General features: G+C 43.4%; 1 protein-coding gene across 1 annotated transcript; it reads left to right on the top strand.

Annotated features, from left to right (window-relative positions):
• The first annotated feature begins 220 nt into the window (after positions 1-220).
• On the top strand, positions 221-22,253 carry LOC147357026 (uncharacterized). Its single transcript, XM_086342941.1, has 13 exons — positions 221-383; positions 2,922-2,992; positions 3,477-3,501; positions 5,123-5,193; positions 5,647-5,722; positions 7,524-7,594; positions 8,020-8,044; positions 9,887-9,957; positions 10,384-10,408; positions 12,856-12,927; positions 16,753-16,800; positions 21,674-21,741; positions 22,170-22,253. The coding sequence occupies exons 1-13, from the start codon at positions 221-223 to the stop codon at positions 22,251-22,253; spliced, it is 870 nt and encodes a 289-aa protein (XP_086199067.1).
• Positions 22,254-25,019: the final 2,766 nt, after the last annotated feature.

The raw sequence follows: 25,019 nt of genomic DNA, 5'->3' as shown, positions 1-25,019 counted from the left end.
TGGTCACCATGCTCTGCTGAGCTTCTAGGTCTCAGTTAAATAGAGATATTTGCACACACAGCCAGTCTGTTGGATGTTTTCAGTGCATATCAAACTGCAGATCTTCCTAAGTCCACCTTGGATTCAGGAGGCCTTGCAAGGCATCTGGTGAGGAAGGGAACCAGAGGATTGAATTATGGGTCAATTATTATTAGTTCCTGGGTGGTCCTCTGCCGGCAACATGTCAACAGCTCTCACCATTATAATGCATTTCACAGGATGTCTCATCCAGAAGGCGAGAAGCGACACCCCTCAAATGTCAAGAACATCAAGAACCAGTTGGATGAAGAGAGTTTGTTGTTGGCCACACAATAGGGTGCACCCTCTAACTGACTCAACTGAAGGTACTGTGGAAATTTTCTCATTAAGTTCATTCAAGAATGATTATTGTAGTATGGTCAGGGACTCATATTTAAGGAAAAAAAAAAAACAGAAATATTAAGCAATGTTCTTTTATTTCATGTGTTCAAACTGAAAGTATATCAGTTGGTACTGCTTTAACTATGAAAGGAAAGATGCACTTTAAATTCAACATTTGGTTCATGCTTAAAAGTGAAGATGGTCTCTAGCTATGGTTTGGACATTAGCTAATTTTTTAACACTAGGTGTGATGTGTTCCCCCCTGAAGTCATGTTTCAAGATTTCTTTAAATCACTAGACTTTATTTAAAGCAGGATTACATTGACATAAAAGTTGTATAGATTATACAGAAAATTCCAATAACATATCACTTCAGTTTCAGCTATCAAATTCTACTCACAGATAACATATGTGTGCTACATTTTTTATAATTAGTGAGAAAATATATTTTTAGTAGTTCAAAGTCTAACATTGTTAGTTCACCTAACATTCACACTTTGTATTGTTACATTCAGTGATATTTTAAATATGCACTTTTAAATTATAGTACCATACAGAAATCTACACACTAATGTTCACAGTGTATTATTAGTACTTAAATACTAGAAACAACCCAAAGACCATCATGTGATGAATGGATAAATGAAATGTGATATGTACTCAGAATGGAATACTATCCCACCATAAAATGAATTAAGGATAGAAATATGCTGTAAAATGGATGGACGATTAATACAAACATTTATTATAGTTAGTGAAATAAGGCAGGCACAGAAAGACAAATATGGTATGCTTCCACTGGTTTAAGGTACACTGACTAGGCTAACTCATGGAAGCTGGAAATAGAAGTTACCAAAGCGAGGAGGCAACAGAGAAGGTGGATTATGACTTAATGGGTACAGAGGTTATATTGGATCTGATGAAAAGATGTAGATGGTGTTGATAGGTACACTAAATTGTGAATACAGAAAAATCAAGATTGCTGGGAGAAATATAAATAACCCCAGATACACAGATGAGACCACTCTTATGGCAGAAACTGAAGAAGAACAAAAGAGCCTCTTGAGGAAAGTGAAAGAGGAGAGTGAAAAAGTTGGATTAAGGCTCAACATTCAGAAAGCTAAGATCATGGCATCCAGTCCCAGAACTTCATGGCAAATAGATGGGGAAACAGTGGCTGACTTTATTTTTCTGGGCTCCAAAATCACTGCAGATGGTGATTGCAGCCATGAAATTAAAAGATGCTTACTCCTTGGAAGGAAAGTTATGACCAACCTAGACAGCATATTAAAAAGCAGAGACATTACTTTGTCAACAAAGGTCCATCTAATCAAGGCTATGGTTTTTCCAGTATTAATGTATGGATGTGATAGTTGGACTATAAAGAAAGCTGAGCACCAAAGAATTGATGCTTTTGAACTGCAGTGTTGGAGAAGACTCTGAACAGTCTCTTGGACTTCAAGGAGATCCAACCATTCCAACCTAAAAGAGATCAGTCCTGCATGTTCATTGGAAGGACTGATGTTGAAGCAGAAACTCCAATACTTTGGCCACCTGATGTGAAGAGCTGAGCCATTTGAAAAGACCCTGATGCTGGGAAAGATTGAGGGCAGGAGGAGATGGGAATGACAGAAGATGAGACGGTTGGATGGCAACACCGACTCAATGGACATGGGTTTGGGTGAACTCTGGGATTTGGTGATGGAGAGGGAGGCCTGGTGTGCTGCGATTCATGGGGTCAAAAAGAGTTGGACAAGACTGAGCAACTGAACTGAACTGATGGAACTTTTTAATTCTTAAAAATTATGAGAAGAATAAATACAATTTATTTTTGATGACAATGCTCAGTCCCTAGTTTATGTCTGTGAGCCCATGGACAGCAGCACACCAGGCTGACCTATCTTTCACTATCTTCTGGAGTTTGCTCAAATTCATGTCCATTGAGTCGATAATGCTATCCAGATATCTCATCCTCTGTGGCCCCTTCTTTTCCTCCTGCCCTCAGTCTTTCCCAGCATAAGGGGCTGTTTGAGTGAACCTGATCTTTACATCAGGCAGACAAAGTATTGAAGTTTAAGCATCAGTCCTTCCAATGAATATCCATGATTGATTTCCTTTATGATTAACTGGTTTGATCTTCTGGCTGTCCAAGGAACTCACAAGAGTCTCTTCAGCACCACTATTCTAAAGCGTTAATTCTTTGGCAGTCAGCCTTCTTAATGGTCCAAGTCTCACAACAGTACATGACTACTGAAGCCTAGTGTGATTTTTAGTGCTTCCCTCTGTCAGACCGAGTTTCAAGTCGATCAGGTTCCCCTTAGCCAGAAAGCTTAAGTCTCTCTGACTCATTTCTGAAACGTTCATCTCCTTTGCCTTCCTCCACCCATGATAAAGGTTGTCCAACAGATTTCAGCCCACACATTAACCACCCACATCCACACACTCCCCCGATGTATCCACATTAACATGGTCTTCCCGATCAGCATCACAGATGCCCTGAAAATTCCTCTATGTCCTCCTAGAGCTCCCCGAGGACCAGCTTGAGGAGCTATCCATTTCAACGTTGGAGGAAGAGGCTCTGCCCAACTCCACAGTAAGTGCCTTCTTTTTTTTTTTTTTTTTTTAGTAAGTGCCTTCTATTCATCTGATACAAAAGTGTTGCTTAATGACTATATTTTCTAGCTGAATTCAGATAAAGGTTCAAAATATTCAAGACAGTTCATATAAACAGTTTTTAATTTGATGGATGAATTTCTCCCAGCAGATAACTTATTCAAAAGGATGTTTTTCAAAAATTACAACATAAATTAAAAACTGGAATTGGGATCAGTTTCCTCAGCAGAAACTGTTCCTTCCAGAAATGAAACTTTTAATTACTGGTGAAAATGAGCTGGAGTGCTCTTCCAGGAGGAGCTCCAGCCTTTCCCACAGGTGTTCTCTATGTGTTATTTTGGGGCTATGGATGCAACACCACATTCCCATTTGGTTTTCTGAAAAGAAAAAGAGAACAAAAGACCTGAATGCACAGGACTGAAGATGCTGACACCCTCACACTGTTTTCTTCTTTCTAATTGCAGGCCTGTGAACAAGCCAGTGAACACGGTAATTATTCAGGGATCATCCCTCTGATGAAAATAATCTAGTTGATGAAGGTGGCAATCTCTTGCCAGCTCTGTTTGGAGAGTTGCCCTGATGCTGGATTCCTAAAGAGGGTGAAGGCACAGGGTGCAGATAAGAGACTAATCTCCCAGGAAAGAAAATGTCTGTGCTCTATGGTACCTGGAAACCACTACATCATTTAGATGCATGGGTTTGGGTCCCATGTGTGAGCCCATGCAGTGTGATTCTCAAGCTGTCTGTGTGTGTTTCCTCAGGAGATGTTTCCCTCTTATAAAGCACAAGTCAACGGTAAACTTTCTAAACACTTCTCAACACACTGTGCACTGGCTGTAGATTACCTAATTCTTTCCTCATCTCAGTCATTCCTCAAGTTTGGTTAATATTCATCTTGCTCAAATGGAGATGGTGCTGAGAAATATGGACCAAGATATTGACCTCCAAAGTGGAAAAGAATAAACTGGGAACCTATGGGTGTTCCCAGTGTGTCTGCTCTGGACCCCTGACCTGCACTTATCACTCAACCATGGGATCCTCAGTCATGGAGCAAGGGGGTCCCTGCATCTACGTTTATGCCTGGAGGTACTAGACCTCCAGAGGTTCAGATTGTGCCCTTCATTGTAAGATGGGCTCAGTGGTCATGGAACCCAGGGCAAACATAGGTGGATTATCACCAACATTGCCACAGTCAGTATTGTGAAAGGCACCTTGGGATTCATATCCTCTTAGTGAATTCAAAGATCTGAAAGTTGTGTTCCCTTGTTTAGACAGTACAGGCCATATCTGTTGGTGCTAGTGTCATTGCTTAACCAAGGACAAAAGCAGAGTGTCATCCAGGGAGATATTTCATTGTACTGGGTGACATTACCATAAGCCTTACATTGGTTAAACCCTGTAGCACACTCTTAAGGGAAGGTGTCAAATAGATCTCACAATGGAACTTGACATTCTCCTTGGTGACCTTGACTCTTGTTGTGAACCTCCTGCACACCAGGGTCCAAGAAGGTCGACGTTTACCCCATGCTTTCTCTCCATGATGAACTGTCCCTCTAAATGTATGGCTTCAATGAGTGTGAACAAACACTGACTCAGTGGATGTGCAAATATTGTTCAGAAAATGGAGACTAGGAAGAAACATCACATGATAGATTATAGCTATTTGGTAAGGTAGGGTTGAATTCAGTTCTCTAACAGAGATTGCTGTTAATCAAGAACAAAATCTCACAGAAAACTTAATAAGTGCATCAGCTGAAACTGAATCCTGGGGAGGCAGTGATCTAGGAAGAAATCCTTCCAGATAGGGTGGTTTTGCAGAAGATATAAACAGGCAGGAGTTTCATGAGTCTTTGTCATTGAAAGGTGGCATGCATTCCAGTGTTTCTTTTTTCCCGAACTGTTATGTTATCACTAGTTAAAATACAGAAGTTTCCTGCTCCTCTGATTTGCTCTTATTTATACAACAAAGAGGAGGATTCAAAAACGACTCAGTGCATAGTTACTAATGCCTTATGCATACACTCCACCCCACGCCCCTCCAATGAAAAAGGCTCCTGAGAGGTTAGTGAGCACCTCACCTGTGTCCCTATGCTGTTCTGTGTCCCTCCAGCTCCCCAGGAGGACATGGCGGTGGAGCTGCCTCAGGCCGGGGCTGAGGACGAGCCTCTGAGGACGGTGGACGTAAGTGCAGCTTTCTTAACCGGGGCAAGGCTGTGGCCTCACTTCTTTATTTTCCTTTCAGTCAAACACAGTTATAGTAGTATGAGAATTTGCATTACCACTGAGGCATGCAAATCCTTGGCTGGGAAAGTAGAGAGGATAAGTCTATTATCAACACAGTCCTGATTCAAAAGGACATTTAAATAAGACAGCATCATTTACTACTGTAGGTACTTTGCTCAGCAGAAAGTGTTCTTTCTTGAAAAACAATTTGTAAACGTTGGTCAAATTAAAACTGAGAGATCTTATGTGAAACACACCAGTCTTTGCAACAGGAGACTGTCTGTTTTATTTTGCAGCCACTGAAGTAAAGAGTGCTAGTTACCTGAGGACAAAAACCAGATAAGAGAAGACTTAGTGCAGAAAACTCAAGATGCTGACACACTCACTCTGTTTTCTTCTCTGCAATCACAGGAATCCGGGGAAGCCTGTGAACACGGTAAATATTCACAGATCATCACTCTGCTGACGGACAATCCAACTGATAAAGGTGGGGTTCTCTGGCTCTGGTTGGAGAGTGGCCCTGATGCCAGATTCCTACTTGGGGTGTGGGCTGTGGGTGCAGAGAAGAGACTGATCTCCCAGGAAAGAACAGTGTCTTTGTTCTAGGGTACCTGGAAGCAACTACATCATTTAGATGTTGTGGGTTTGTGTGAATCACGGTTGGGGGCCCTTGTGTGAGCCCAAGTGGTGTGATTCTGGAGCTCTGTGTCTGTGTGTGTTGCCTCTGGAGGGGTTTCCCTGTTACACAGCACTAGCCAACTGTGAACTTTCTAAAGACTTCTCACTACCACTGCACAGTGACCATACATTACCTGACTCTTTCCTCTACTCAGTCTTTCCTCAAAAGTGAAAGTGAAAGACATTCAGTTTGTATTCAAATCTTTGCGGTCCCATGCACTACAGTCCATGGAATTTTCCAGGCCAGAATACTGGAGTGGGTAGCCTTTCCCTTCTCCAGGGGATCTTCCAAACCCAGGGATAAAACACAGGTATCCAGCATTGCAGGCAGACTCTTTAACAACTGAGCTATCAGGGAATCCATTCCCCAAAATAGCTTAATATCAATTTTCCTCAGGTGAAGATGGTAATTGGACAAATGGCCAAAATTTTTAAAGTCCTAGTGGAAAAACCGAACTTAGTACCCAGGGTTGATCTCAGTTTGGTTCCTCTGGAGGAGTGACTTGCTCCTACCAGTCACCAGTGTGATCCTAGTCATGCGGAAAGGGAGTCTCAGCATCTATATCCATGCCAGGAGGTATTAGCAGGTCCAGGGGTCCAGATCCTGCCCACCATTATAAGGTGGGCAAGTGGTCAAGGAACCCAGGTAACCATAGGTGGATTAACACCAACTTTGGAAACGTCATTATTGGGAAAAGAATCTCAGTACTCATATCCTCCTGGTAACCTCACAGATTCTGAGTGTTGGGTGGCCTTTTGTAGCGTGGAAGTCATATGTGTTGGTGTTCCTGTCTTTGTTTACACAAGGACAAAAGCATATTATCAAAAGAGATGTATTTCATTGTACTGGGTAACATTACCATAACCTCACATTGATTAAACCCTGCAGTAAACACTCAAGGGATATTGTCAAATAAAGCTCAGAATGGAACTGATAGTCTAGTGACCATGACTCTTGTTGTAAATCTCATGCATAGCTGGGTCAGAGACAGTCAGATTCACTCCATGCTTCCTCTCCATAATGAACTGTCCCACTAAAAGTATGACTTCTGTGAGTGTGAACCGCCACTGACTCAGTGGACAAGCAAACATTGTTTGGAAAATCAAGCCTGGGAAATAACATTGCATGATTCATAATAGCTATTTGGAAAAGTAGTATTGACTTTAGCCCTCTAACAAGAGTTTGCTTTTAATTAAGAAAAAAGTCTGCCAGACTTTTTAAGTACAATGGTTGAGACAGCACATCCTGCAGATGCAGTGATTTAGGAAGAAATCCAGAAGATAGGTGTGATTTACCAGAAGCTCGAAACAGAAAACAGGGTCATGGGTCTGTCATTGAAAGCTGGCATGCATTGTAATGTTTCACATTTCCCCATTGGTTTGGTTATCACCAGTTAAAGCCAGCCAATCTCTTTCATCGCCTTCCTGCTTGTCTCCTTGGTTGTACTTCATCCAGCAAAGAGGAGGGTTCAAGAACAGCTCAGTCCATAGTTACTAACCTCTCTCATGTACACATTCCACCCCATGTCCCATCAAACAAACAAACAAGAAACCTGAGATCTTTGGAAGCAGCCTCTCCTCTGTCCTGATGGCCTTCTGTTTCCCTCTAGCTCCCCAGGAGCACCTGGTGTTGGAACTGCCCCAGGCCAGGGCTGAGGAGCCACCTCTGTATCCCCTGGAGGTAAGCTCAACAGTCTGTGTTTCACAAAGGCTGCTGCGTCTCTTCTTTATGTTTCATTCAGTGAAATATAGTTATAGTAATCGGACAATGTATATTAGCACTTATGTATGCAATTCCTTGCTGGTGAAATATTGACATTAAATCTGTTATCAACACAGACCTGATTCAAAAGGACACTAAAAATACCATCAATTACGACTGTAGGTACTTTCCTCAGTAGAATTTTTTCCTCCTTGAAACGGAAAGATCTTAAGTAAAAGAGCCCAGCCTTTTCAACAAGGGTCCTCTCTGTTTTCTTTTGGAATGATTGATTTTTTAAAGAGTTTAGTTATCTGAGGAAAACAAAAAATCAGATAACATAAAAGTTACTGCAGAGAAGACACGATTCTACGACCTTCACACTGTTTTCTTCTCTCTTATCACAGGCAGCCGGAGCAGCCAATGAACATGGTAAATATTCAGTGACCGTCCCTCTGCTGAGGAACAGTTTAGCTGATGATTGTGGGGCTCTCTTGCCCGCTAGCTTTGCAGAGTCACCCTGATGCTGGATTCCTAACGGGAGTGAGGGTTGGGGGTTCTGAGAAGAGATTGATCTCAAAGAAAGAACAGTGTCTGTGTTCTATGGTCCCTGGAGACAACCATATCTTTTAGCTGATGTGAGTGTGTGTAAATCAGGGTTGGGGGCCCTTGTGTAAGCCTGTGTGGTGTGATTCTTAAGGTGTGTTTCCTCAGGACATGTTTCCCTCCTACACGGTACAAGTCAACTGTGAACTTTCTAAACACTTCTCATCACCACTGCACACTGACTATACATTACCTGATTCTTTCCTCAACTCAGTCTTTCCTCAAAAGCCAAAGTGAAAGTCACTCAGTTTGTGTCCAACTCTTTGAGGCCGCGTGGACTAGAGTCCATGGAATTCTCTAGGCCGGAATCCTGGAGTGGGTAGTGTTTCCCTTCTCTGGTGGATCTTCCAAACCCAGGGATCGAATGGGGTGTCCAGCATTGCAGGTGTACACTTTAACAACTGAGCAATCAGGGAATCCATTCCTCAAACTAGCTTAATATTCATTTTCCTCAGGTGAAGATGGAAATGATACAAATGCCCAACATTCTTGACCTCGTAGTGAAAAAGCCAAACTGAGTACCTAGTGTTGATCCCAATTTGGCTCCTCTGGAGGAGTGACCTGCTCTTACCAGTCAGTCAAGTGATCCTCAGTCATGGGGCACCAGGGTGCCTACATCGATGTCCATCCCTGGAGGTACTAGCAGGTCCAGGAGTCCTGATCCTGCCCATCATTATAAGGTGGTCACCGTTTCAAGGAACCCAGGGTAACCATAGTTAGATTAATGCCAACTTTGGCACAGTCATTATTGGGAAAAGTAATCGGGACTCAGATCCTCTTGGTAAACTCACAGATTCTGAGTGTTGTGTAGCCTTTTGTAGAGTGGAAGTCATATATGTTGGTGTTCCTGTCTTTGTTTACACAAGGACAAAAGCATATTCTCATCAGAGATGTATTTCATTGTACTGGGTAACATTACTGTAACCTCACATTGATTAAACCCTGTAGTACACACTCAAGGGAAGTTGTCAAATAAAGCTCACAGTGGAAAATGATAGTCTAGTGACCATGATCCTTGTTGTAAATCTCATGCACAGTGGGGTCAGAGAGAGTAACTTTCACTCCATGCTTCCTCTCCATAATGAACTGTCCCACTAAAAGTATGACTTCTATGAGTGTGAATAGCACTGACACAGTGGACATGCAAACATTGGAAAATCAAGCCTGGGAAATAACATCACATGATTGATAACAGCTGTTTGGAAAGGTAGTATTGAATTCAGTCTTCTAACAAGAGTTTGCCTTTAATCAAGAATAAAGTCTCCCAGACTTGGTAGGTACAATAGTTGGAACAGTGGATCCTGAGGCTTGAGTGAGCTAGGAAGAAATCCAGAAGATAGGTGTGATGTACCAGAAGCTCTAAACAAGCAGGAGGGACATGCGTCTCTGTCACTGAAAGTTGGCATGCATTGTAATGTTTCACTTTTCCCCATCAGTTTGGTTATCACCAGTTAAATGCAGCCAATCTCTTTCATTGCCTTCCTGCTTGTCTCCTTTTTTTGCACTTCATCCAGCAAAGAGGAGGATTCAAGAACAGTTCAGTTCATAGTTACTAACCTCTCTCATGTACACATTGCACCCCATGTCCCATCAAACAAACAAAAAAGAAGCCTGAGATCTTTGGAAGCAGCCTCTCATCTGTCCTGATGGCCTTCTGTTTCCCTCTAGCTCCCCAGGAGCACGTGGTGTTGGATCTGCCCCAGGCTGGGGCTGAGGAGCCGCCCCTGCATCCCCTGGAGGTAAGCTCAACTCTCTGTATCTCACATAGACTGCTGCCTCACTTCTTTATGTTTCATTCAGCGAAATACAGTTATAGTAATCAGACAATGTATATTAGCACTTATGTATGAAATTCCTTGCTGGTGAAATATTGATGTTAAATCTGTTATAAACACAGCCCTGATTCAAAAGGACACTAAAAGTACTATCAATTACTACTGTAGGCACTTTCCTAAGTAGAAATTTTTCCTCCTTGAAATTGAAAGATCTTAAATGAAAGAGCCCAGCCTTTTCAACAAGGGTCCTCTCTGTTTTATTTTGGAATGAATGATTTATTAAAGAGTTTAGTTACCTGAGGAAAACAAAAAAAAATCAGATAACATAAAAGTTACTGCAGAGAACACACGATGCTGCCACCCTCACAGTTTTCTTTTCTCTAAACACAGGCAGCCGGAGCAGCCAATGAACATGGTAAATATTCAGCAACCGTCCCTCTGCTGAGGAACAATTTAGCTGATGATTGTGGGGCTCTCTTGCCAGCTAGCTTTGCAGAGTCACCCTAATACTGGGTTCCTAATGGGAGTGAGGGTTGGGGGTTCTGAGAAAAGACTGATCTCACATTAAGAACAATGTCTGTGTTCTATGGTCCCTGGAAACAACCACATCTTTTAGATGATGTGAGTTTGTATGAATCAGGGTTGGGGGCCCATGTGTAAGCCCCTGTGATGTGATTCTTAAAGTGTGTGTATGTGTGTTTCCTCAGGAGATTTTTCCCCCTTACACAGCACAAGTCAACTGTGAACTTTCTAAACACTTCTCATCACCACTGCCCACTGATTATACATTACCTGATTGTTTCCTCAACTCAGCCATTCCTCAAGTTTCATTAATATTCATTTTCCTCAGATGAAGATGCTGCTGAGAAAAATGGCCCAAGCCCTTGTCCTCCTAAGTGGAAAAGCCAAACTTAGTACCTAGGGGGCTTCCAGTGTTTCTGGTCTGCACACCTCACCTGAACTGATCACTCATCCTTGAAATCCTAGTCATGAAACAAGGGGTCCCTGCATCTATGTTTATACCTGGAGGTACTATAAGCTGGAGGTCCAGACCGTGCCCATCATTATAAGGTTGGCACAGTGGTCTCAAAACCAGGGCAAGCAAAGTGGATTAACAGCTAACTTTGGCACAGTCATTATTTTGAAAGGCACCTCGGGGTTTGCATCCCCTGGTGAACTCACAGATTGTTAGAGTTTTGCGGCCTTGTGTAGACAATGTTGGTCCTATCTCTTGGTGCTAGTGTCATGCTTAAACAAGGAATAAAGCAGATTATCATCAGGGAGATATTTCATTTTACTGGATGATATTACCACAAGCCCTACATTGATTAAACCTGGTAACACACACTCTAGGGAATGTGTCAAATAGATCTCACATTCGATTTTGATAGTTAGCCTCATGACTATGAGTCGTTGTAATCTCCTAAAGCGCTGGGTCACAGACAGTCAGCATTCACCCTTGGTTTCTCTCCATAATGAACTGTCCCATTAAATGTATCACTTCTCTCATTGTGGACAGCCACTGTCTCAGTGGACATGCAAATATTGTTTGGAAAGTGAAGACTGGGAAAAAATATCACATGATTGATAATAGATATTTGTAAAGGCAGGATTGAATTCAGTCCTCTAATAGAGCTTGCTTTTAATCAAGAACAAAATCTCACAGAAAACTTGTTCATTTCAATAGCTGCAACTTTGCATCTTGGGGAGGGAGTGATCTAGGAAGAAATCCTGGGCTGATTTAGCAGATGCTCCAAACAAGCAGGAGGGATGTTCATCTCTGTCATTTAAAGCTGGAATGCATTTTAGTGCTTCTTTTTTCCCCACTGTTTAGGTTATTATTAGATCACTTGTTAAAATCCAGAGGCTCTCTTTCACTTCTTTCCTGCTCCTCTCGTTTGTTCTCCTTCATCCAGCAAAGAGGATGATTCAACAGCAGCTTAGTCCATAGTTACTTACCCCTTCATGCATACACTTCACCCCTTGTCCCTATCAAAAAAAAAAAAAAAAGCTGAGTGACTGGTGAGTAGCCTCACCTGTGTCCTAAGAGCTACTCTGTCCCTCTAGCTCCCCAGGAAAACCTGGTGGAGGAACTATGCTTTCTATAATCAGCTGTCCCACTAAACAGATGGCTCCTGTGAGTATGGGCAGCTACTGGCTCAGTGGGCATGTACACACTGTATAGAAAACGAATATTGATAGAAAAATACTATATTATTCATAATAGCTATTTTTAAATGGTAGGAATTCAATAATATAAAATCTTGTGTATTTGATTTTCTCTAAGACAAGTAATTAGTGAATTAATAGAATAGCATACTTTGCCCAGGATTGATTTCAGTCCTCTAACAGAGTTTACTTTAAATCAAGTGCAAAGTCTCATAGAAAACATGATGAACAGAGTAGCAGCAACTGTGGATCTCGGAGGAAGAGTGATCTGGGAAAAATCAGGAGACAGTAGCGATTTAGCAGGAGCTCCAGTGGTGGGCTGCCGTCTATGGGGTCTCACAGAGTCTGACATACTGAAGTGACTTAGCAGCAGCAGCAGCAAACGAGCAGGAGGAGTCATGGGTCTCTTTCATTGAAGAGTACACACATTTTAGAGTTTTCCATTTTTTAGATTGACTATTTCATGTTGATTAGATTCCTCTAGCTAGAAAGCCAAAGATCTGTTTTCATTTCCTTCCTCCTCTCCTTTACTTTCCTTCCTCCTCCAAGAGGATGGAGGAACACACGTTCAGTCCATGCTTATTAACCTCCCACATCCATACACACCACCCCATGTCCACACAAAGAGAAAAAATCCTGCATGATTCCTCAGCCTCCTCTCTAGCATTCTAACAGCTACTCTGTGTCCCCTAGGTTTCACTGAGGACCTGCCAGTCAACCCAACTTGTGACAGGACCAAAGAGACTCCATGTGTCTCCAAGGAAAGTTCTTTTTTTTTTTCCTGGTCTGAGATAGAAATACTGTTTCATTTCTTTTTGAGTAGAATTAGGTTATGAGTCTTTGAAGGTGTTCATTTCAGATAGAGACGATTCCCTTGGTTGGGATAATGTGGAGTGAGATACTTATTACCAGATCATGATGCCTCAGTCCACAGGATATTAAAATTGTTAGCATCCATTACATCCTGTTGAGTACAGATTTCTCTCTCCTGCAGTCAGATTTCCTCTAAGAAAAGAATTCTGCAATTTCCAACCCAAACGATCTTAGAAGTTCCATCCTCCAGGCAAAGATCTTGCCTTTCATCCTGAGTATGTGTGTTCTGATGTTGCTGAACTCCACCACTGTTCCTCATCAGGAACTGTCACTAAATGAACCAAAGAGTGTGCATCTATGTGATCTTATCCTCATAGTGTCTTCTCTTCTGTACTTGCAGGTGGCCCTTTCAGAATGTGAAAGTGGTATGTATTGTAGAATCATTCACTTTGGGAGAAAAACTTTGTAGATGAGAAAGTTGGGGCTTTTCTCTCCGGTTTTAGTATAGAGGCCAAACTGATTCCAAATTCCTGCTGGCAATGAGTATAGGGGCCCTAGTGATAGAAAGTAATGTATAAGTACAGCAATGTGGCTGATTACTGTAGTTCCAGGAGGAAGCTGTACTATGGTTAATAGTGTAGGTTTGTGTCCATGGGACTGGGTGTGTCTCTGTGTGTAATGAATAGTGTGATTCTCCATGTGTCTGTGAATTTTCTGTCTTGTGTTTTCCTCGATATTTGTCACCTTAAACATCACTGTTACTGGTGTCAACTTCCCCCAAAAAAATTTCCCATCACCATGTACCATTAACGAGTATGTACATAAAAATTAAACCAAGTATACACATTCACTGTATCCATTGATTTTATACCAAGTGAACATCCAATACCCTGAAAGACAAATCTCATCACTACCCAGGAGAATGTTTACCCTGGAGTCTTTTTAATTTTTCTTGAATTTCTTCTTGGCTCTGCTGGGTCTTCATTGCTCTGCAGGGTTTTCTCTGCTTGTGGAGAATGAGGGCATCTCTCTAGTTGTGGTGCGTAGGTGTATCACTTTAGCAGCGTCTTTTGTTGCAGAGCATGGCTTCTAGGGCTCTTGGGCTTCAGTAGTTTTGGAAGGTGGGCTCAGCACTTGTGGTTCCTGGGCTCTAGAACACGGCTCAGTCCTTGTGGTGCACTGACGGGTTTAGTTTCTCCAAAGCATTTGGAATCTTTCCAGACCAGGGATTGAGCTCGTATCTCCTGCATTAGCATGTAGATTCTTAAGCACTGAGGCACCAGTGAAGCCCTATACGATTCATAAAAAACAAAACTGTCCCCCTCCTGGGCCAATTACACCTTCATTTAGTCATAAATCCCATTTCTTACTAGGTCTTATATCATTTTGATTGGTCATGATTCATCTGCCATTTCCATCATTCAAACTCTTTCCTATTAGAGCCTCAGAATGAATCTTTCCCCTTCAATCAAGGCCCCCAGTACTGGGGAGGCTCCTTCCTTCTGCAGGGATCCCTGGTGGTACCCACATGCCACACCCAGGTCTAGAGGAGTCTGAGAAAGGAGGAACTTAAAAGCATAGATGAAGTTCAGGCCAGCTTTGCCTCTTAAGCTTTGAAGTGTCCAGTCAGTCCTATTAATTCAGTGCGCTGTGTTGTTCAGCTTGTCTCTAGAACTTCCCCATCCTGCAACAAAAATTTTATAACCATTAAACAGATAATCCCTCTGTCAGCCTCCTCCCAGTTCTTGGAACCACCCTTCCACTCTCTGCTTATCTGAATTTTCCTTTAGAAACCTCAGGTAAATGGAATTGTGCAGTATTTGTCCTTCGTTGACTACCTTATTTCACTCTTACCAGTATCCTCGAGCTTCATTCACAGTGCTGCGAATGACAAGGTATCCTTCATTATTAAATGCTGAAAGGCTTCCAGTGTATGTGTACACCCCATTTTCTTTTTTATTTATCTGCCCGTAGACACTGGGCAGTTTTCTTGGATTTTGTGTACAATATGGCAATGGATATGTGATTGTAGATATCTCCTGAACATTCTCATTTTATCTTCTTTGGACATAAACTCAAAAGAGTGATTCCTGGATCTTAGATCAGTCTCTTAATAATATTTTGAGGGACTTCCAAACTGTTCCATAATGGCTATGTCATTTTACATTCTTACCAACAGGTACAAAATTTCCAGTTTGCTACACTGTTGCCAAAATCTTTTACATTCTTTTTAAAATACACAACCTGAAAGGTGGTTTGACGTGGTTTCCATTTCACTAATACTTACTGATGTTGAGGACTATTCCTATGTATATTGATCACTTCTCTGTCTTCTATGAAAAAATATCTATTGAAGCCTTTACACATTTTTAAAAGTCAGTTATTTGCCTTTTGTTGTTTTGAAGCTGAGTTGTAGTAGTTGCTATATATTCTGGATATTGGCCCCTTATTCAGATGCAAAGTTTGCAGATACTTCCTCTCATTCCATCAGTAGCCTTTCTGTTGATTGTTGAAGAGACCATCTTTTCTTTATTTGTCATTTTAGAACCCTGGCAAAGATCATTTGGCCTCACATGTGTGAATTTATTCAAGATTCCCTCCTTATGATTCATTGGTGTCTCTGCCTATTTTGCTGCAGGTAGAACACAGTTTTGACTACTGTGGCATTCTTACCTGTTTTGAATTCAGGAAGCCTGAAGACCCCATTGTCGTTCTTTGCTCTTAAGATTAGTTTTGTTCTTTGGGTTTCTCTTCAGTTGCATAAATTTCAGTATTTGGGGATTTTTTCTTTCCATTTCTGTGAAAATGACATGAGACTTTGTGAGTGGTTTCAATATATATGTACATCACTTTTAGGAGTATAGGAAGGTCAACAACACTAAATATTCCAGTCAATGAATATAGTATGGTATTCTGATTACTTGTCTCGTCTTTCTTTCAAAAGCATTCTATGGTTTTCAGTGCACAAATCTTTCACTTCCTAAGGGGCCTTTTGTGTTGCCTTGCTTGGGACCTCTAGAGTCAAGGATGGGAAAGATGGGCTTTTGAAGACTGTGAATGTCCCTTCCCTGCCTTCTGTACCTACTCTCTAGTTACTTGTCAGACAGGAGCTCTGGGCCATGCCCTTCACCACTGCCTACAAGTGAGCTCCCTACAGGGAATTTGCTTTGAATCTGAGTGTTCATCTTACTATTTTAATGTTCACAAGCACTCTCCCAATCCCTGGCCTAGGTTCAAGAGCCCCAGGTATACCTATATATGAATGATCTCATCAGGGCATCAAATTGTCTACAATAGAGAAAAACCTGAAGAGGCAATTAATTACCTTTTCCTTGTCTTTGTAGCTATGAGAGCTGAACTTTCCAATGTAGTAGGCAGTAGTCAGATCTCCCTATCTATAATTAACATATTTCAAACAATAATTAACATATTTTTAAAAAATCACAAAAAACACACATTTGTTGATCACAGTAGCCATATCTCCAGTGTGTCCATAACTGTTGGAATTGCAGCTTTGTAAGCTTGAATGTAAAAGCTATATTGGGCCTGTAGAAGTGTAAGGTTACAATGTGATTCTGTCAGCATCTCTCTCTCATATGAAATTTTGCACTGGGATTGACATCTTGTTGAAAGGCTCTGACTCCACAAACACAGGGGAGGTCTGTGAACCTGGAAGAAAGACCAGGGCGATGATGTGTGAGCCAAGCTGAGGAGGAGAAATGGGTGGGTCAACTTGTATTAATAACTGTATTATTGCTCCTGGTTGTCTTTCTGCAGACTGCTTCCTGGAAAATATTAGCAACAGTGATGCAGAAGAGAACTCAGGTAGGGAACAACTCTCAGGTGGGGTTAACAGGGAGAGGGTTCCAGGACCACTTGAGTTACACTTAACTCTTAGGAGATGAAGGAAGGTGAATATCAACTGAGGAAGTAGAAGGAAATATGCGTAGACTTTTTATTTGTTCTTTTCATATTTTAATGATTTTATAGACCCATGTGATCATGTGCTATATCGTGCTGTGCTTCAAGACATCTCTTTTTGTTTGTCCATTTAAAAATCTCCTTTCCGACAAGACTACTCTTTCCTTGTCCTTTCACTGCTAAATGTGAAAGCTTGGCTTCTGGTCAATACCTGCAGGGTTTTATGTACAAGGAACTTTGGCTTTTTGTTTAAATTCTCCTATGATGGCCACATGCTATGGACACAAAATTCTCACGGTCACTTGACACTGGAGACCAAGTTCTGGCAGTGAGTGTCAGGTGGTGGGTGAGATGTGAACCCATCTCCCTCTGCATTTTCAGGACTTGTGGTTTCCCTTCATATTTGTCCTCACTGTTTGTTCCTTGTATGAAGGGTGCTCTCAGGGTTGGATGAGTCAAAGCTCATGTGCTCTGGTGTCCCTGCCTGGGCTGAGTCTCCTGGAGCTCATCTCAGCACCACACCTCCCCAAGGATGCTGTGTTGCATGAGAGCAGTCCATGTGCAGCTGCCCCTAGAGACCAGCATGTCCACAGATTCTAGAGACTGTGAAGGGGCTGCTGGCTTTCTTTACACATTTGCTCTAGCAGTCCTGCTGACCTGGTCTCCTGGGACTGACCAGACCTAGGTCAGAGACTCAGAGCAGCAGGACCTGGGGTGACTGCTCCCCTTAGAACCACTACTCCCTCCAGACCAAAGCTCCAGGTGGTTTTGATCACCATCTTTGCACACTCCTCAACTCATTTGTTTACCTTTTATTTTTTTGTTTGTTTTGCATTTGAGCTTTGGGATTTTCTGATATATTTTGAGTATGAGCTCCTAATGTGATATATGGTTTGCAATTTTTCTGTAGGTTAACTTTTCATCCTACTGATTGTTGAAGAGACTACCCTTTCCCTATTTTGTTGTCTTAGAACCTTCATAAATTTTATTTCACCTTGTATCCATGAGTTTACTTGTTTGTTTGTTTTTCATTCTGGTATTTAGAGCTATGCATCTATTTCTATGTCAGTATCATACAGCTTTGATTCCAGTAACTTTGTAATGTGTTTTGAAATCAAGAGGTGAGAAACTTTGATCTTTATTCTCAAGATCATTTTGTCTATTTGGAGTTCTTTGTGGTTCCATACATATTTTTGGAATTGTTTTTTCTATTTCTATGAAAATGACATTAATATTTTGATTGGTGTTGCAATGATTCTTTACTTAGGTTTAGGTACTGCAGAAATGTCAATAGTACTAAGTCTCCAGTCTATGAGCATGGAATGTCATGTCAATTCCTCATCCTTGAGTCACTCTCTCAGTGTGGTGTGTAGTGTTCAGTGTGCTGTTCGTGTCTCTCTGAAGGCCCCGTATCCCTCCTTCCCTGATCTCAGAGTCAGTGGTGGAGGGATGGGCTTGTGAGGAGACACAGTGTCTCTCCCTTCCTCCTCACCTCTTCTCTGATGATATTCAGCACAGGTGCCCTGGGCCCTGTATCCATACCTGGCCCCTCAAGAGGAATACCTGCTGGGAATTCCTCTAAGATTTGGGTGTTGACATTGCTGTTTCAGTGTCCCAAAGGCTCATGAGTACCTGGGATGTGTGCATGAGCCCAGGAAATACCTACAAATGAATCATCAAATCAAGCCAGTCGGATGCTCTACAGAAACTGTTGGGGTACAATTCACAGGCCTGCAAGTCCTGTGCTTATCTAGACTTGAGACCAAAGAAAGATCCCAGAGTTGACAGAGATATCAAAGGTTTAATAGATGGGATGATTTCCATGTCTGAAGTAAAAGGATCCTGGAGAGACACCCACTGTGGATAGCAGGGGACAGGCAGAAGACAGCAGCTGCAGCATTCTTCACTCGGGGGGATTGGGAGTCTACCAGTTACAGTGGGAATGAACAGCAGGTTGGCTCCTTGGTTAAATTGGTTACCATGAAAACCAGTAGAGCATCACATCCCTCTCTTAGCCCCTCAGGCTAAATACTTTCATGGGGCTGAAGTCTTGTCTTTGTTAATCTATCAGCAAACAGCCATCTTGAAATGGCCAGAAATTGCAGAGGAAATAATCAGGAGAGGGAAAATAACAGAGGGGTGGTAACATCCTATATATAGCCTTGCATGCTCAGTCACTCAGTTTTGTCTGACCCTTTGAGATCCCATGGACCCATATCCCACCAGGCTCCTCTGTCCATGTATTCTCCAGGGAAGAATATTAAAGTGGTTCACCATATCCTCCTCCAAAGCCTCTTCCCAACCCAGGGATTCAAACCATGTCTCCTCTATTGGCAGGCAGATTCTTTACTACTGAGCCACCTGGGAAGCCCTACATCCTCCCTTGTAACAAAGTCCCCTGGCATTCCAAAAACTATTCTACCACAATCTATCAGAAGTGTTAGAACAAGTGGTACTGATCTCCAGATTCATTCGATCTTCCCTGGTGACTCAGACAGTAAAGAATTCACCTGCAATGCAGGAGACCTGGATTTGAAACTTGGGTCAGGAAGATCCCCTAAAGAAGGAAATGACCACCCATTCCAGTGTTCTTGCCTGGAGAAATCCATGACAGAGGGGCCTGGTGGGCTATAGTTCATAGGGTCACAAATTGTTGAACATGACTCAGTGACTAAGCACATGCACGTGGATAAACGGATATAGTGGTTGTTGTGTGTTATAGTGTGGTAGCCACTAGCCAGATGTGACTGTTATAATTTGCTTAAAGGCATGTTTTACAGGTGTCAAAAACACTTGGAATTTCAGGTTGGTTAGCATGAAGGTGAGAAGTCTAATGGGCCTGTAGAAGTGAGAGGTTGGAATTCACTCTTTCACCGTCTCTATCTTTAGGTTTGCAACTGAGATCAGTGTCTTATTGAAGGTCTCTGACTGCACAGAGCACAGATGACTGCCATCTGCTATCCATGGTGAAGTGTCTTTCTAGTATCCTAGGGAAAAGTTCAGGGTGATGCTGTGAGAGCCAGCAGGGCCTCAACTGGGGCAGAAGTGGGTGGGTCGCTCATCTAATCACCTTGTTGCTCCTGGTTGTGTTCCTATGGAATGTGTTGTGGAGAGCATTTGGTGCAGTGATGAGAAAGGGGACACGGGCAGGAAACAATATTCAGTTGGGATCTGATGGGAGAGGCTTCCTGGAACTTTAGGGTTAAATATCCTGCTTGGAGCCTAAGGAAGGTGAACATTAAATTAGGAAGAAGGAACTCTGTGTACAGTTCTGACTTACTATTTTCATATTTTCATGATATGATAGAGAAATCGTGTCCTGGACTTGCATTGTGCTCTGTTTATAAACACCTTTTGTTGCTTTACTCTTCAAAAATTATTTTGCCCATAAGAGCTGCTCTTTTCTGCTTTTCCACTAGTATGGAAGCCTGGTCTCTGGTCAGCACCTCGGGTATTGTGCACTGAAGTCTGTTTTCTATTTCATGTTGAACTATGATGGCCATATCCTAGTGGGCACAAAACTCTCATTGCCACTTGACACTGGAAACCATGTACTTGTAGCGCATGTGAGGTAGTGTGTGAGATGTGAACTCTCTCCTCCTGAGCTTTCAGGACTTGTGACTTCCCCTCATGTTTGCCTTCACTGTTAATTCCTCATGTAGAGGTCGCTCCCAGGGGTGGATGAGTCACAGCGCACAGGTCCTAGTGTCCCTCTCTGGGCTCGGTCTCCTTGGGCTCAACTCAGCCTCCACACCAGCCAAGGCTGATGTGCTTCCATGTGAGAAGTCCACGTCCAGCTGCTCCTAGAGAGCCTCCATGGCTGCAGATTCTAGAGTCTGTGAAGGGGCCACGGGGCTTCTTCACACAGTTGCTTTCACAGCCCTGCTGACCTGCTCTCCTGGGATTGAGCAGTCCCAGGGCAGCAGGTCCTGGGGTCACTTCTGCTCTCATAACCCACTGCTGCATCCAGAGAGTCCTGCCCCTTCTTCCCAGTCCCAGGCCTGCCCCATCCTCTGTCCTTTCCTTACACCTTCCCAGGTTTCATCCCTCCAATTTTCCAAGTCTCAGTGTAAACCCGGAAGCTACCAGGTGTTTATGGAGGACTCTTGCCACATCATTCTGGCTAAATGAATTTGGAAGCATTTGCCTCTGTCCTCTCTAAGGGTTTGGGAAACTTGAGATGTTGCTGTGAGCATTAAGCATCTCCCAGATATCTCAGGTCACCTCAGTCAACGGGAGAGTCTCTGTTGTGTGGAATTTTTGTCCTTCCCTCCCGCAGGGGTCAAAACACTCTCAGAACCATGCCATTCCTGGGAGGGATGGATTGGTTAATTCAATAATGGGCTGATTGGAGATGTTGGTCATACACCCATGGTCCTTCTTCCAATGTGCCCCTGTTGGAGAACTCTAGGGTTGGTGGAGGTTCATGGAGGAAGGAAAGGAACAGGGACAAGAAGAGAGAAATGAGGAAGGAAGAGAGAGGAAGTAGTGGGAGAAGGAGGCAAGCGAGGTCATGGGCAGAGATGCATGGAGACAGTGACCACCTGGAGGAGGAACAGGTAGTCACGGCCTCATTTCTGGTCACATGTAGACAAGTTGAGGGTGGCAACAGGATGTTGGAGGTCAGAGACCCACTTTTTCATTGCAGAGATGAAACTCTGAGGCCCTGGGAGGTTCTTGAGGCAAGTACACCAGGGGTCCCAACGCCAGGCTGTGAGGAGCACCAGGGTCCCCTGGTCATATCCTGACTCTAAGTCTCCCATTTGCTTTCCCACAGCCTCTCCACATGACTGCTGCCCTCAGACACCAGATGGGTACATGGCAGATAATGAAGATTTGGAGACGGTGAGCAAGAATACTGAGGTCATTTATTTCTTCTTTCATATCTTTCAAAAATTTTATCTTTCTCTGATCCATAGACTCTTCCTTGTAACCCTTCGCCATCTCCTCTTTTCAACTTTTTGTGATTAACCTTCTGGAGGACTTGGTGTCTTGTAGGCACTTAGGGTTCTAGAAGCTTATATAAAATCTATGAAATCTGTCTGCAGCCCTCTTCCCCCATTTTCTTAGCATTGCCCTGGCTCCTGACCTCACGTCTACACCCTTGAACCTGGCTTTGTCACCATGAGTGGCCTGAGCAGGAGTTGAGGCTGTTGTCAGCAGGTCTGGACCCACAAAGCTGAAGGAGCCCCATAAAGTCTGCACTGCCCTGAGCTACTCCATATGATTGCTTTCCTGCTCTGGGACCTGCCTGACTGATCTCTTCCTTCCAGATGTCAGACAACTCTCTAATCAGCTCTTTGGAGAATGGCAAAAATGTCATCAGTGTTGATGAAAAAGACCAGGAGGAAGTGTGAACGTGGGGCCTGAGTTGAAAAGGTGAGGCAGACGAGGGCATGTGTCTCCATCATGATCCCAGCTCACTTGGTGCTTCAGAAACATGAGCAAAAACCCTGGGGTCTGCTGCTGAGTGTGACCACAAAAGTGGAGACAAGAGGGTGGTAACAATCCGCACTGATGAGTGGAGGATGCCCTTAGCACGTCTCCCCAGGGCACAGGTCCCGTCCACAGACACCCCAGGTTGCTGGGCTGGCTACTCCGGCAGCTCTTACATTTGCAGGGAGGCTGGGGGCACTGTGGGGCCACTGTGTGCAGTCCAGTAGCTGCTATTCCAGCGTGTTCTTTTTGAAGATCCCCACTGGGGGCTTCCTCATTTCCCTCTGCAGGACCCAGCTCTGCCCTCCAACCCCCCAAAGGCAGCAGGGGGAATGCCTAGGTCATCACCAGCTGCAGAGAGAGGTTCGGGTGGCCCCACCCTCCCCAGTCCTGGGCTCCCAGGAACAGAGTGAAAGAGACACGGGCACCCAGAGCTCGTGCAGTCAGGGAGTCACCTGGCAGCTCTGCCTCCCTGTGTGTGCTCCCTGGCCCTGAGGGTCCCAGCCAGTCTGGGGGGTGTCTGAGTCTGGAGTCCCTCAGGATCTGGAACCCTGGGGTCCTGGGTCAGCTCAGGTACCTTTTCTCAACCTGAAGTTAGAGGTTGTGTAGATTCTTCTACGTATGTGTCCAATTCCAACTTAAGAATCACCAGAAAGCAATTCAGTGCCGTGTGCACTTGGGATGGTGGTGCTGGTGGTAAAGAACCCACCTGCCAACGCAGGAGACACAGGAGACTCGGGTTCAACTTCTGGGTAGGGAAGATAGACTGGAGAAGGTAATGGCAACCCACTCCAGTATTATTGCCTGGAGAATCCCAGTGACTGGGGAGCCTGGTGGGCTATCATCCATAAGGTTGCACAGACTCGAACATGACTAACTGACTGAGCAGCATACTTGGATGAGTGGCAGGATTTAACTTACTCATGTTCGTTTTATTTTTTTTTTCCAATTCTGTCCTTAATAACATATCTTGTCTTATTACTGTTTAAAAAGCAGTATCTTCTCTCAAATTTTAATGTTGTAATATGCTAAACAAATAAAATATACATTTATATTATAACAACATAATAACAGTTGAAAATCATTAAACCTCAGAAGAGTTTGGCTGGGGTTTAGAAATGATTATTTAGGAAAATAGAGACCCTATGTAAATGTCCATTTCCAATGCTCAGGTCTCAGGAGCAGTTGTATTGAGTGTAGGATGGGTGAGCAGATTCTCCTACCCACTGTGTCATCTGATCCCTGCTCCTCCCAGGGCCTAGAGGGAAGGCGGGGGGGGGGGGGGGGGGGCAAGCTTTTAGTCCTGAATCCCAGTCCCCTGTTCCTCCACCTGAGTCTCACTGTCCAGGGGACCCATCAGTTGAACATTGCTGGCCAGATGCTCAGGTGTACTTGCTCCTGTGGGGCATTTCTAAACGCTTCCCACTCACAGACAACACCCTTAACAAAGAGCAGAAAACAGACCCAGCGCCCTGAAGATCTGAGCCCCAAAGCCAAGTCTAGATCCTGGGAAGTCTTCTGGGTCCTGCTCACCCTCCCCAGGGAGCCTTCCTCCGTCTGACTCTGCACATCCCAGGGACTCCATCACCTGTGTTGTCGTTGCAGGCTCTCATCTGAATCCCTGAAGACCTGGACCTGGACCCCATCCTGGACCCCAGAGGTGGTGGAGCCCACACAGCACGAGGAGCCTCATTTGGATCAGATTAGGGGAGGCCTCACTGCTTCTTTCCTGAGGGCCCTCATTTAGTACAGCTTCAGTTGTTTTGTTGTATAGATTTAGTATTAGTTTTATCTAGTTTTATCTACAAGTTCTGTATGTATCTGTATGTTCAATGTTTATAGATAAGGTTTTTCATTAAATTTTTAAAATCTATTTGCTATTTTTACAATAACTTGTTTGTAAAACACACATGTATAGAATAGCACCCTCAGCAGAGGTAGAACTTAATGAATTGTCGTGAGCCAGTCACCCTAGCCTCTGCTACCAGGGTAACTCCCCCTTTCACTCAACTCAGTCTTTGTTGAGAAAGGAACTGCAGATTTAGTCCTTACATCTGTTCAGGGTCACCAGCTTCCTCTGCTTCCTTTAAATAGTCCCCCTGGTTTGATTTACTGAAGTGTGTCTGGACTGCTCTTTTCGTTAATCTGAACAAACTGTCGACAAGATAGCTGTACAATTTCCTGGCAGAGGTCTGACTGTCTGGATTCTGAAAGCATCAGAATCTAATTCAGGATGCACACTTGGGGTCTCCGTACCAGTGAATCCATAAAAAGTGTGTTTTGAAACAGACAGAAGAGCCACAGCATCAGGCCCTGGCTGCAATTCAAAGACTACAGGCTAGTCATCTGCCTTGGGGCCTCAAGAGAACCCTGCTCCTCTGATGTTGCAAAGGAGGCTGCAGAGACCCACGCTGAGCAGAGCCTGGGGCAGACTCAGGGGTCCTACAGCATCAGTCAGGGGCCTTTCAGACTTGATGTTGATCCCATGCAGCTGCTCTCTACTGCTCTCTCTATCCTTTATTTTGTATTTTTAAAATTAATTTTATTGCAAAACAGTTACTTTATAGAGCTGTGTTAGTTTCTACTGTACAGAAAAATGAATCAGCCATATATGTATGTGTGGGTATATATATGTGTGTGTGTATATATATGTGTGTGTGTTAGCAAAGCTCCGTGAGTTTAGCTCA

The sequence above is a fragment of the Bos grunniens genome, chromosome 16 (genome assembly GCF_055505025.1).
Source record: "Bos grunniens cultivar Pamir isolate PY7600 chromosome 16, Bosgru_T2T1.0, whole genome shotgun sequence".
Taxonomy (NCBI): Eukaryota; Metazoa; Chordata; class Mammalia; order Artiodactyla; family Bovidae; genus Bos; species Bos grunniens.
Note: the sequence above shows the minus strand (reverse complement) of the source record. Positions and strands in the feature narration are given on the sequence as shown.